Source organism: Ranitomeya imitator, chromosome 7 (genome assembly GCF_032444005.1).
Source record: "Ranitomeya imitator isolate aRanImi1 chromosome 7, aRanImi1.pri, whole genome shotgun sequence".
Classification (NCBI taxonomy): Eukaryota; Metazoa; Chordata; class Amphibia; order Anura; family Dendrobatidae; genus Ranitomeya; species Ranitomeya imitator.
Window position 1 is genome coordinate 54,822,627 of NC_091288.1, and position 13,367 is coordinate 54,835,993.

Here is a 13,367-nt window from a genome sequence, read left to right on the forward strand (position 1 = left end):
GCAGCCTTCGGGGACTCTGGCCGCGCAGCCTTCGGGGACTCTGGCCGCGCAGCCTTCGGGGACTCTGGCCGCGCAGCCTTCGGGGACTCTGGCCGCGCAGCCTTCGGGGACTCTGGCCGCGCAGCCTTCGGGGACTCTGGCCGCGCAGCCTTCGGGGACTCTGGCCGCGCAGCCTTCGGGGACTCTGGCCGCGCAGCCTTCGGGGACTCTGGCCGCGCAGCCTTCGGGGACTCTGGCCGCGCAGCCTTCGGGGACTCTGGCCGCGCAGCCTTCGGGGACTCTGGCCGCGCAGCCTTCGGGGACTCTGGCCGCGCAGCCTTCGGGGACTCTGGCCGCGCAGCCTTCGGGGACTCTGGCCGCGCAGCCTTCGGGGACTCTGGCCGCGCAGCCTTCGGGGACTCTGGCCGCGCAGCCTTCGGGGACTCTGGCCGCGCAGCCTTCGGGGACTCTGGCCGCGCAGCCTTCGGGGACTCTGGCCGCGCAGCCTTCGGGGACTCTGGCCGCGCATCAGTATGCTCAGATAACACCTTATCACAGCACGTTCACTCATCACTAGTTTACAATCCTGCTATAGGTTTAAAAAAAAAAAAAAGCACACGAGTGAAGTCATCCCTTGCATTCTAACTTTTTGTATTTCATCTAGCAGCAGTGTACACGTTCACGCGCGTCCATGTGTGTTCATGGCGTTGGTAGATGCTTGCTGTGAGCTGATCGGCCTCCCACCCTTTCTCATATGTTTACTGTGTAACAGAGGAAGGATGTGAGACAATTATCAGCACTATGAGACACACTAAGTTGGGTAATCTTGTGGTTTTCAGAACGCCACTGGGAGCTTCCCTAGATGAACAGAGCACCCCTCCAGGCTTTCCAAAGGGTAAGTGATCGTCTGCTTATTGCTCGCTATATTTACTGACATGCCAATTAATAACTTTGTTCTGTGTCTTATGCAAACATTAAGTGGGATTATATCATCGGACTCGTGCTGCCCTAGCACAGGTGTCTATTATCTCAACGTCCAAATTATAAGTTCATAAAGTTGCTTTATTTATTTATTTTTTAAATGTTTGGCGAGTACGTATTTTAGATATGAATGTCAATTTTTTTTTTCTGTTAAATGTTATCACTTTATGCCATAATTAATCTTGCGGTATTGGTGCTTCACTGTTTAAAATCCTATTAATATTGCAGCACCATGGAAATGCCGTGCCCCCCCCCCCCCCACTCCCTGGCAATCTGATTTCGGAAGTCTTTCGGTAATCATCATTGCCAGAGGAGGCTGCCAAAATCCTTACATTACGACCTGTGCCCATCTAATACTCTCCTGTCGGAATGAGCGCCCCTTTTTTGATGTTGCTCGACTCTGGCTGTTGAAGGGGAAGCGCCGAGTGTAGAAGCCATATATCATTATCGGAGGCTCGGCAGGAGGGGATTGTCTCGACTAGTATTCTATGAAACCCTTGCCAAACGATGACGAATCCTGAAAAGTTTATATGCTGAAAGTTCATGTGGTGTCAGCAAAAAAAATTCATTCACTTAGAAAAAGCTGAATAAACTTTGGGAAAAGTTTTGGAAAGAGCTTTTACTGCAGCGAGGAGCACGGTAACTCTTAAATGAGCACTCGATGAATTATTATTTTTTTTTTTTTTCCGTGTCTTCATTCTTCACTTTAGCTTTACAATACGGAAGTGAAACATGTTGCATTAGCATTTGTCTTTTCTTTTTTTTTTTTTTTTCCCCTTGTTTGAGCTGTGCTTAGTTTAGCTGAACACTGACCTTCAGTACGCTGCAGGCATCTGATATGGTAACAAGAAAAACATGTGGCACTTCTGGCTGAGCGGTCATTTTCCATTTTTTTCCCCTAGGAATGATTTTAAAAAATGGCAGCAGTTTTGAAGATGACTTGTCCCTTGGAGCAGAAGGTCAGTATGGCACCCATAGTCATAGGTGGGATCTTACCCTAGAGGGGCTGCCGGATGGTTAAGGCCTCTTCGTGTAGGACTGTAATTTGGTAGAATTTCTGCATGGGTAGGATTGTATTTGGACACCTGATATAAGAAGGTATTGTAAAAACTTTATCCTTGGGTCATGTTCTTCCAGACATAATATGCCATGTTATATACCAGCTGTTATAGTTGCATACATGGATTTCCTTGTGTATGGTTTTTTTGCTTTTCTCCGTGAGGGTCATCACATCTTACTCTCAACGTGACTTGTAGGAATCCTCATACAGACATGTCACACCAGTAAAGGAGGATTTCTGTAGATCTTCTTCTTCCAGGGCGTAATTGTTCTGCATTGTACATAAAACTACAGCGTGGTGTCAAGTAATAGGTTTAATTACTCTTCCACGGTATAAAATCCTCCTGTACGGACACGCCAGTAGCGTTGACTGTCAAAATAATTTAGTCTTATGTAATCCAGATACAGAGCTCTCGGCATTCGAGTCTCGGATGATATTAGAGGGGGGCGTCACTTCTGCTGAATGACATTATATTGTTCTAGAAATGTGTTTTATTATGGGCTTTACTAATAAAATCCAGGTTTTTTTATTGTCCTCGGTATCGCCTGCACGTTTCGTCCTGATTATATAGCCTTATTAATCCGTAGAGTTTGCTTTTTTTTAGAAGTTGCCTCGCCTTGTAAACCTACCCGGGTGCATTGTAGGAGGAGTATATAAAGACGTGCGGCACTAATGTGTCCGCAGCTTAGTTCTCCAGCAGTAAATGTATCACCAATGTAAAGCTGGATCATCTGCGGCTGCAAGTTGTGGCAGGCTCCGCTATGGCGAGGAGCAGGGAGGAAGAAGCCTTCTCGAGAATTAGCGCGTCGTAATGGTTGTTGTTTAGTTTGTGTATTAGCACAAGAACCAGATCTGTCAATTTGCTCCTTTTGTGTTCAGAGTTAACTTCCTAGCAACCTCACGGGCGCCTGTTTACCCTCATCTGGTGGATGCGACACAGATTTAAAAGTTTCGCTGGTCGTCATGTCAAACGTGGAGTTTGTGTGCACTTCTGGGCCAAGTACAAATGCTAGGAACGGAGTCGTAAAAGGGTCATCGTTTACTGATGGCCGCCAGCGTGACTTTTTTTTTTTTTTCCAGCTTGTTATATAACTTGCTTTTTTGTGAACCACTTGAGCCTGCTTTAATTTAGAGGGGAAAAATGGACTATGAATCACTGGGCACAGTCAGATGAGTGTATAAATCTGAGTGCACGGAGCGGCCAGCGGCTCTCACGACCCAAGCACGACGGCCTCGTGTATTTCTATGCATCTGTCACGCTCTGGTCGGGAGAGCTGCCGGCCGGTCCGTGCACTGCGTTCTGATCTTACACGGCCATCTTGATTGCGCCCTTAATTGAAGTATTTGCCAGGTTTGCAAATTGTATTCAGCTGTTAATATGGAGGTTTGCAACTAGGGGAAAAAATGGACCAAAAATAGGGGTTTTACCCGACATGCAATAACATTTTTATTGGATTATGCAAACCTGATCCATGATATTATACGTTTTAGGTTTATTGTTCAGCTGCTGCGGATCAATGAGTTACAGGATCTGTAGAATTTGTGGGTATCCTCTGCATTCTGGTTATTGAAGATGTCAGTTCACAAATAATAAACTTGTGTTTTTTATTAAACACATTATGAATGGACGAACGCTTCTTTTGTAGTTTATTTCCTGAGGCGCTTGTCAGTTGTCAATTCGAAATGCACTGAATAAAAGAAAAAACGCACGTTTATTTATAATTGTGAACTTGTCTTCAATAACCAGCAGCGCTGGGGAATATCCGCAAATTCTCCCGATCCTGAAAGGAGGTATGGACATATTAATATTCATAATTACGGTATATCTTAGTGATAGTTCATCAGTATTACGGTCTGTCTTGGGTTAACTGGTGTTGGTACTCAAGTCCTCTCCAACCTAATATTGATGGCCTATCCCAAAGATGGCTCATTGTATAGGTAACCGAAGACCCTATTCACATTTGCGATTAAACGGACAAATACCAAATGTAACACCGAACCATGTGCTGTTCATTTGAAGCGCGGTCCCATTCATTAGATTGAGCCGGTTTGGTCCCCAAATCAGACTGAAGTAGCATATGGCTCTTCGACTGTCAGGTTTTGTTTGCAGACTGGTAGTCGGCAGCTAAAACAGACCTGTAATTTGGGCCAAAATGGGAACAAACAAACCTCGATGTCCTCTACCCTATGGTTGTGTTTTTTTTTTTTTGTTTTTTTTTTTTTTTTTTTTTTACACCAAAACTATGATCTAGAAATGAATGGCTCTCCACTAGTGATGAGCGATCCGCCCATGTTCGGGTGCTAACAGGGTGTCTTTGGCGTGCTCGAAAATGTTTGAGTCCCCACTCATGCATGTCTCTTGGCTGTTCGACAGCTGCAACGCATGCAGGGACTGCCGAACAGCCGCGAGACATGCAGCTCCAGGGACTCAAACATATTTTTTGAGCACGCCGAAGACACTCGGTTAGCACCCAAAAACGTTGGCTCATCACTACTTCCCAGCCATAAAGGTTCTGTTGTGAGTGAGCAGGAGAAGCTCATAATTGGGTCATAAATTTAATGAGGGATATTTGCCGTACTGGCAATCGCACTGTAGAGTTTATTTTTTTGACCATCCAAAACTTAAGTGTCTATCTTTGACTAATTCCATATATAGTGATTTACATATGCAGTGCCGGTGGAAAGCACGCTTGTACGGGCACGCACGAGTCCTCCGCCGTGTGAAGATGAGGACGTGTATGCGGTGGATCATCCCGTAAAAGGAATTCGCTTTTTGTTAAATCAATTACAGGATTTATTTCAGAAACAAAACCTGACTATTGGAGACATGAGCCCCGTCCTGTGAATAAAGGCGGCTGCTGCTAATTGTTTAAAATCTGTAAAAGGATTTTTCACAGTGGCGTGTACCTGCAAATCTGACAGGTTGGGCATTTAGATTGTGTTCTGAGATGTGCGCCCTTGCCAGCAAAGATTGAAGTTGTACGTCCGTATCGTAACTAAGGCATGACTAACATCTCCTTATTGTTTCTAGCTAATCATCTCCATCAAAGGTTCCTGCCGATGGAGCCCACCTTGTAAGTAGCATTTCTCGGCGCCATCCTTCTTCTCTGAACTGATATCATTATCAATTGTTCACGCTCACGTCTTTCTGCTTTTAAAGCAATGGCATGCTGGCAAAAGATCGACGACTCCAGTTTCACCAGAAAGGGAGAAGCATGAACTCTACTGGATCTGGTAAAAGCAGCGCAACCGTCTCGAGGTAGGCATCGCTCTCCACACTTCTGCATGAATTGTGTGTAACGCTGATCTGCGTCTTCACCCAGAGATTATTATATGGAGAAAGAAATACTAGTGTGAATTGTTTTGTTTTGAGCTCTTCCTTTTCAGCCTATCTGCCTGCAGGCTTTAGTCTTGCCTGGTGTTCTATGGCGAGTATTAGTAGTGGAAGATCCATCTATGTGGTTATTTTAGGATCCATCTATGTGGTTATTTTAGAGAATTAAAGGATTTCGCAAAGCATTTTAATAGAGGTGTTGGGATCTATATTGTATGTAACACTTGTAACACCATCATTAGTCCAGAAGAAGAAAGCGTTCATGCAAAGGTGGCCTTCTAGTAGGGAGCTGTGTAATGCCTAGACAGGCTGATCAGTAAAATAACTTTTGGCCTTTGTTGCAGATTTTTTGTGCTTTTTTTTTTTTTTTTTTTTTTTCTTCTTCCTTGCTTTTCGACAGTCACAACTTGTGTAAAGCGTTCAGTTTCCTCGCAGTGCTCTTTAGGGTGGTTTCACATTTGCGGGTTTTTTTTTTTTTCGTTTTTGCAGTAAAAAACGCAAAAAAGCATGCGTTTTTTCCCCCCTATATTTAACATTAAAAACGCATGTGTTTTTTTGTATGCGTTTTGACGCGTTTTTGCAATTCATGCGTTTTTTTTCTGCATGCGTTGAGTTGCAGAAATGCAACATGTAGTATTTTTAGCGGAGTTTTTTTTTTGCTGCAAAAAAACGCATGCGGTTTTTTTGCTGCAAAAAAATGCATTGCTGTCCATGTAAACGCATGCTTTTTTAACCACATGCGTTAAAAACGCATGCTTTTTTAAAAAAAAAAAACTAAAAATACACTGATAAACCACCCTACACCATAAAATTGATTAAAGGGATCCTACCCCTAACCCTACCCCTAATCCCGTTAGGGTTAGGATCCCGTTAGGGTTAGGATCCCTACTCCTAACCCTAGCTCTTTCTGTTTATAGTGGGTTTTTTACTTTATTTTGATTGGCAGCTGTCACACTTATCTGCATGCGTTTAAAAAACGCAAACGCATGAAAAACGCGTCAAAACGCCGCGTTTTTTTCACCACATGCAAAAACGCATGCGTCAAAAAACGCAGCGTTTACATGCGTTTTTTCACCATGTGTTTTTTTTTTTTTAAACGCATGCGTTTTGAAACGCAAGTGTGAAACCAGCCTTACAGCCACACTCCTCTCTAGCCAAAACTCAAGTCATAAACAGAAGTCCCTTCTCTAATTACTCAGTATTGCCGAACAAAGAATATGATGGTGGATTGTCTAAACGAAACAATCCCCTTAAAACGTAGTGTCGTTTCCTGTGAACTCTCTGCAGAATGCTTCTTCCACCTCCATAGAATTTTATGAGCACTAACAGCCATCTCCTATCTCTCTAATGGGATAATCTGTCTTCACTGAATACAGATTTTTACCTGTGAATTCAGACCAAGGGGGAGAAACGAGCAGATTTCTCGGATAAGATGGTTATAAAGTTGCTTATATTCATATGTATGATTTGGTTTAGGAAATAAAAATTAAACAGATGATCACTCAGTCTTGTTTTATTTTTTTTCTTCCATTCTTTAGTGTTTCAGAGCTTCTAGACCTCTATGAAGAAGATCCTGAAGAAATTCTTTATAATCTTGGGTTCGGAAGGGATGAACCAGACATTGCTTCCAAAATACCCTCCAGGTTTTTTAACAATTCCTCTCTTGCCCATGGGATTGATATCAAAGTTTTTTTAAATGCACAAATGCAACGGTTGGAGTTGGAGAATCCAAACTATGCCTTAACAAGTAAGTGTCCTGAAACGTTATGCAAGTCTGTTTATAATTAAGAAAAAAAAAAACTGTAAGCTTACCGGCGTCTGTGGGGGGGGTTAGGGCAGTGCCGTGTGTGCACAAATGATGCCTCTAGTCATTGAATAGTCCATTGTTGTGGCCTAAAATTCCAGGCCTCCTTGGCATCAGCCACATGCTGCTCGGGGTAGAATACGTTACTGGAGTCCCTGCCAAGGCTCAGGCTCTTGTTAATTGATTATAAAGCATTTCCTTATTTATCCCAAGCATTTTATGCTCATCTGTAGAACTCGTGTAAAGTAACTAAGCAACAAAGGTTTCATAAACTTTCATAAACCCATGGGGGGGGGTTGCATGTTTAAAAAACATGTTTGTCTATTCTTTTTTTTTTTTTTTTTTGAACCGTTCTGAAAATTATAAAACTTTGCCAATCACGGTCATAGAGGATTTGTCTTCATTCCCATGTGTGTAAGGGGCTTACAAACAAGCCTTTGTTTGACTTTTAGTTGCATCAATATCCGATCATATTAACACGGAGTACAAATGACGGCAGTGAAAAGGTCAGCAAATGTATCTCCCAAGTTCTGTGGATAAAGTTGCTGCATTGATTGTCCAGAGGAAGCAGGTGTTGACCCATTCACTGCTTTCATCTGTACTCCAAATGTTCTGATATCAATGTCGCTGAAGGTCGTCTAATAGACTGGTGTTAAAGGGAGTCTGTCACCCCAAAATTGGCCTATAAACTAAGGCCACCGGCATCAGGGGCTTATCTACAGCATTCTGTAATTCTGTAAATAAGCCCCCGATGTATCCTGAAAGATGAGAAAAACAGGTTAGATTACTCACCCAGGGGCGGTCCGGTGTGGTCTGGGTCCGATGGGTGTCGCGGTCCAGTCTGGGACCTCACATCTTCATGCGATGACGTCCTCTTCTTGTCTTCCTGCCGCGGCTCCTGCGCAGGCGTACTGATTTGCCCTGTTGAGAGCAGAGCAAAGTACTGCAGTGCGCAGGCGCCGGACCTCTGACCTTTCCCAGCACGTGCGCACTGCAGTACTTTGCTCTGCCCTCAACAGGGCAAATCAGTACGCTTGCGCCGGAGCCGCGGCATGAAGATGGGAGGCGCTGGACCCGGACCACGACGCCCATCCGACTGGACCGCCCCTGGGTGAGTATAATATAACCTGTTTTTCTTATCGTTCAGGCTACATCGGGGGCTTTGGGGTGACAGATTCCCTTTAAGCCGGGGATTAGAAGTCAATCTGTACATGTTTGTGTTTTATACAGGAATGAAGACAAATCCTATAGCAAGTGACTTGAAGACTTTAATAACTTTCCATAGTGGATGAAATTGTTCTTAGATTATAGCTGGTCCCATTAATATTGTTGCCCCCCTTCTTCTTGGATTAAGGTACCGTCACACTCAGCGACGCTGCAACGATATAGACAACGAGCCGACCTAAACTAGATCACTGGAACGTCGCTGTTTAGGTCGCTGTAGACGTCAAACACAGCAGCTCCAGAACGATGCAGGAGCGATCCAGTGACGTAGCGGCGACTCGCTTATCTTTCTCGCTGGTTGTTGGCTCCATGTCAAACAGCTGGAGTGTACCGAACCGACACACTTCTAGGGGCCCTATGCTCGTTGCTGGCGTAGTTGCTTTTGATGTCAAACATGACGATACACGCCGACCTGGCGACGAAATAAAGTTCTGGACTTCTAGCTCCGACCAGCGATGTCACAGCGGGATCCTGATCGCTGCTGCGTGTCAAACACAACGAGATCGCTATCCAGGACGCTGCAACGTCACGGATCGTTGTCGTTCTCTTTGCAAAGTTGCTGAGTGTGACTGTACCTTTAGGCTGTCTGGTTTTGCAGGGTAGGCACTTGCTTGAATGTAACTGAGCAGTGCTATTTTTTGTGTCTTAGTATTTTTACCGTTAATTGTGAGATTTATTTTGTATTGATCTTTTTTTCTCTCTAACCAGGTCGTTTTCGTCAAATTAAAGTCCTTACCGATGTTGCGAATGCTTTTTCGTCTTTATACTCTCAAGTTTCTGGAACTCCACTCCAACAAATTGGCAGCTCGAAATCTTTAACCTCTCCTGCTACTGTTGAAGCCAAACCGGCACCTCTTACCAGGTCTTCGAGCCAGACGGCAGCTCGTCTCATGGAGACACTCTCCAAACTTAATTTATGTGGGACACGATCCTTAGGGGAAGCGAGCAATTCTCCGTCTCTGGAAGACAAGGGAACTCATCTAAACTTTAATGACGATGAATCCAACAAAAACGATCAGAAAGTACTGAAGACTTTCAAAAAGACTTCTTCTCCGGCTCTTGCCACAGTTAAAGAGGAGGCGCCGAGTTCTTTAGTCACCGACTCAAATGTCCTTGATGGATCTGTCGTTCCGAAAGAAAATGGTGTTTTACCGCCTTCGTCAAATTCCAGCACAAATGCACAACAAACTGTAACAAACCTAAATCAATGTGACGTATGTATTGTGGATTCCCTTACTAAGGATCTGAGTGTATCTACTGACCAGGATTGTGAACACTACCTACCAGAAAAAGAGCCATCCACATCCACACCAGATAGGGAACTGAGTGCGACTAACCCTTCCATAGACAATCTTAAGAAGCAAGATAAAGATTCTTTCGAGCTAGAAGAGGTATGTATTCACACTGTCATTTTTATTTTATTTTTTTTTTTTGTCAGACCATATTAATGCACTTTGCATACTTTAGTATTCATAATGGGGTGAATGATCTCCTTAAAAATTCAGTTACTATGTGGATTTTTGGAAGGTAATCTAAATCAGCCATCAAGCGTTAATGAGAAAACATACAATTCTACATGGTCGTGGATTAAGGCCGTGTTGGAAAAAAAAGTTTCTGCGCCACTTTTTTATGTAGATGTTATGCACTAAAATACCCCGATGGCAATCTGTTTTTCTCATTTTTGCTGCATTTTTTAGGTGCTTCTCTAACCATTATTTTTAGTGTTTGCAGAGTTGGCCCTTTTTTTTTTTTTTTCTTTTTTTGTGCAGAAATGCTGAGATTCTGCAAATGGAAGCACACTTGTTTCATAGCCCACCTCCTCCCAATAGGTTCTCCACAGAACGATCAAAAATGCATGCCATCAGTTTACATGAAATTGCATCCACTTTGCTCGAGCTGTTAAAGGCAATATGTCACTAGGTAGGGGCAGAGACCATGATTCCAGCTATGTCATTTATGGAGCTGCCTGCTGCCATTTTGATAAGATCGTGATTTTTCTCAGGTGCAGATTTATCAGTTTTGTAAATACTGAGCTCCGTATAATCCTGCCCCCTACCACTAGATGTGCATAGGCAGAAAGTATACAATCAATGGTTGGGGCAGGATTATACAGATATGATGAGTATGGAACACTTGCATTGCAGTAGGATTATTAGTCCTTTTAACGATCAAAACTACAGCAAGCAGCCCTTTAAGTGATACTTCGCTGGAATCTGAGTCTTTGTCGCTATATCATGCTTCTCTAATGTTGTTTGGCAAAAAACTGGTAAGAAATTCCCTTTAAGGGTATGTGCACACGTAGGAAGCTCCTCTGCGGATTTTTCCACAGTGGATTTGATAAATCCACAGTGCAAAACCGCTGCGGTTTTTCCTGCGGATTTATCACGTTTTCTATTGCGGATTCCGCTGCGGTTTTACATCTGCAGTTTTCTATTGGAGCAGATGTAAAAAACGCTGCGGATTCCGCACAAAGAATTGACATGCTGCGGAAAATAAAGCGCATTTCCGCACTGTTTTTTCCGCAGCATGTGCACTGCGGATTTCATTTCCCATAGGTTTACATTGTACTGTAAACTCATGGGAAACTGCTGCGGAACCGCAGCAAAATCCGCAGCGTGTGCACATAGTCTAAATGTTGCTGGAAAAAAATTGCACTATATTGGAGTGGCCCTAAGTGGGTTTTCCCATTAAAACATTTGTTCACTGCAGTTGTGCCCCCATTAGAGTTTAGAAAGAAACTGCATCTGCATTCCTAAAGTATCATGATGACAAAATTGTCACTTTTCTTCAGCATTTAATCCTGCCTTTATACAAGATTTAATGATCCCAAAGCAAGATCTTGCGCAGACACTAAAATCCTGGGCACGCGCCTCATACTTTATATCTCCGGCAAGGTTCAAATCTGCAGGGGTTTTTTTTTTTTTTTTTGTCGCTTTTTTTTTTTTTTCTTTTATTATATTTTTATAATTATTATTTATAATTTTCTATACACTTTTGTTCAATTTTAATGTGTGATCAATCTTTAGATTCGCTCGTCGCTCAGCATAATCTCATTATAATGGCTAACGATTAACACTGATTACTGACAAGCCAGTGAGGCAAAGGTAAAATGGTGATGACACAGGTTTCTTGTAGATAGAAGACTTGCTGTCATAAACAATGGAGCACACGCTCTTCTTAGGCTACTTTCACACTAGCGTCGTACTCTGCCCAACGTGGAGGTGGAGGGGGCGGCGTTCCGGCCGCGCATGCGTGGTCGGAAATGGCGGACACAACGCACCAAAAGGTTACAAGCAACATTTTTTGGTGCCGACGGTCCGCCACAACACGACGCAACCGTTGCACGACGGTTGTGACGTGTGGCAATGCGTTGCAATACACGCCTATGGAGAAAAAAACGCATCCTGCAGACAACTTTGCAGGATGCGTTTTTTCTGCAAAACGCCGCGCAGTGCACGACGCTAGTGTCATAGTAGCCCAAGTTACATGCTTTAGGCTGGATGCTTGAATTAAAGGATTATTTTAAGTCCTGAAAATCCCAAGTGTAAGGCAGAATACAAAAATCAGCAATTCATTTCTATAGGTTTGTAATGTGCTGCAGATTCCGAGACCGTAGTATTTGTGGGGTCTATGAAGGATTTTTTTCCCCCATCACTGGGATATGCCATCACTTTTATTTGGAGGAAGAGGTGGGAATGGATAGAGAGGACCTCTCCAGTCCCAATATTGAACACTAGCGTGGCGTCTTTGCATTGCAGCTGTGCAGAGAAAAGCCCCTCTGATGGTGATGCTGAGCTACGGCCCACCTTCATTCTTGGGATCATCAAGAATAAGATCCTGGATGCCCACAGATCCCCAAGCAATGGCTTATACAGTGTGATGCTGTCGCCTTATCGGATGGGGAAGAATACCACTCCTTCAACAGTGAATTTCACATTCCCTTTGTAAGCCAAAACCAGGAGTTGGGTCCATTGTGCTTTTTCTGTTTTTGTTCCACTCTTAGGCTGAATTTATAAATGCTAATATAAAATACTATAGAGGAACTGCAGCCGGAGTGTCTTTTATTGGAGTGCACTCTTAGACTGAAGCCTCTAAATTCCAAAACGTGGTGAATACCTGTATCATCGCTTGCCCAAATCTACTGCAACTTAAAGGGAATCTGTCTCCAGGTTTTTGCTACCCTCATCTGAGAGCAGCATAATGTAGAGAGACACCCTGATTCCAGCAATGTGTCACTTACTGAACTGCTTGCTGTCAATTTGATAAAATCATGGTTTTCCCTGCTGCAGATCTAAGCAGTGCTCTGAATGCTGAGATCTGTATAATCCCGCCCCCTCCACTGATTGTATATGGGCAGACGGCTGCCAATCAGTGGAGGGGGCGGGATTATACAGGGCCCATGAATATACTTGACTACCTGGCAGCAGATAAAGTAGTCCTAATGATCTCCAGTGATTTTTCTCAAAACTACACTAAGCAGCCCAGTAAGTGACTTGGCTGGAATCACGATCTGTCTCTGTTATGCTGCTCTCAGATTAGGGGCAGAAACCTGGTGACAGATTCCAGTAAGTGACAGAACAAGTGTGTTCCTCACTGGTTTGTGCGATCTATCCTGATTCTTTCCCGGTGTTTGTGCTGATACACATTATTACTGTCCTCTGTTCTGCAGCATAAACATCCTATATCCTCAGTAATGTCTGAATTATTCCCTAAATCTATGCTGGATTATCACCCAGGTAATAAACTGTTTCCTTTTAATCCAGCTTGTTAGAAAGTTCACGGTCTGCGTGGATGGCTGACCGTTATGGGTAGGAATTGCTTACCACATGCCGCCGCCCACTTGGCCTCCTCCCCCATAGTTATGGCCATTGTTTTTCCTCCGTCTGGGGTCTTATCTGTACTTGCCGTCACTCCACCCTTCCTAAAAAAAAAAAAAAAAGGAGCCTGTTACATAATCTTAGTAAATTTAGCTTCTGTTTTCAGAC

General features: G+C 43.6%; 1 protein-coding gene across 2 annotated transcripts in view; it reads left to right on the top strand.

Annotated features, from left to right (window-relative positions):
• ITPRID2 (ITPR interacting domain containing 2) overlaps positions 1-13,367 on the top strand; it is a 74,210-nt gene that overhangs the window by 26,603 nt on the left and 34,240 nt on the right. For both annotated transcript variants that reach the window (XM_069733234.1, XM_069733235.1), the window contains exons 4-9: positions 819-874; positions 1,863-1,919; positions 5,052-5,094; positions 5,181-5,279; positions 6,893-7,101; positions 9,091-9,773. In XM_069733234.1, the coding sequence (XP_069589335.1) occupies positions 819-874; positions 1,863-1,919; positions 5,052-5,094; positions 5,181-5,279; positions 6,893-7,101; positions 9,091-9,773 (1,147 nt within the window). The remainder of the gene's footprint in view (positions 1-818; positions 875-1,862; positions 1,920-5,051; positions 5,095-5,180; positions 5,280-6,892; positions 7,102-9,090; positions 9,774-13,367) is intronic.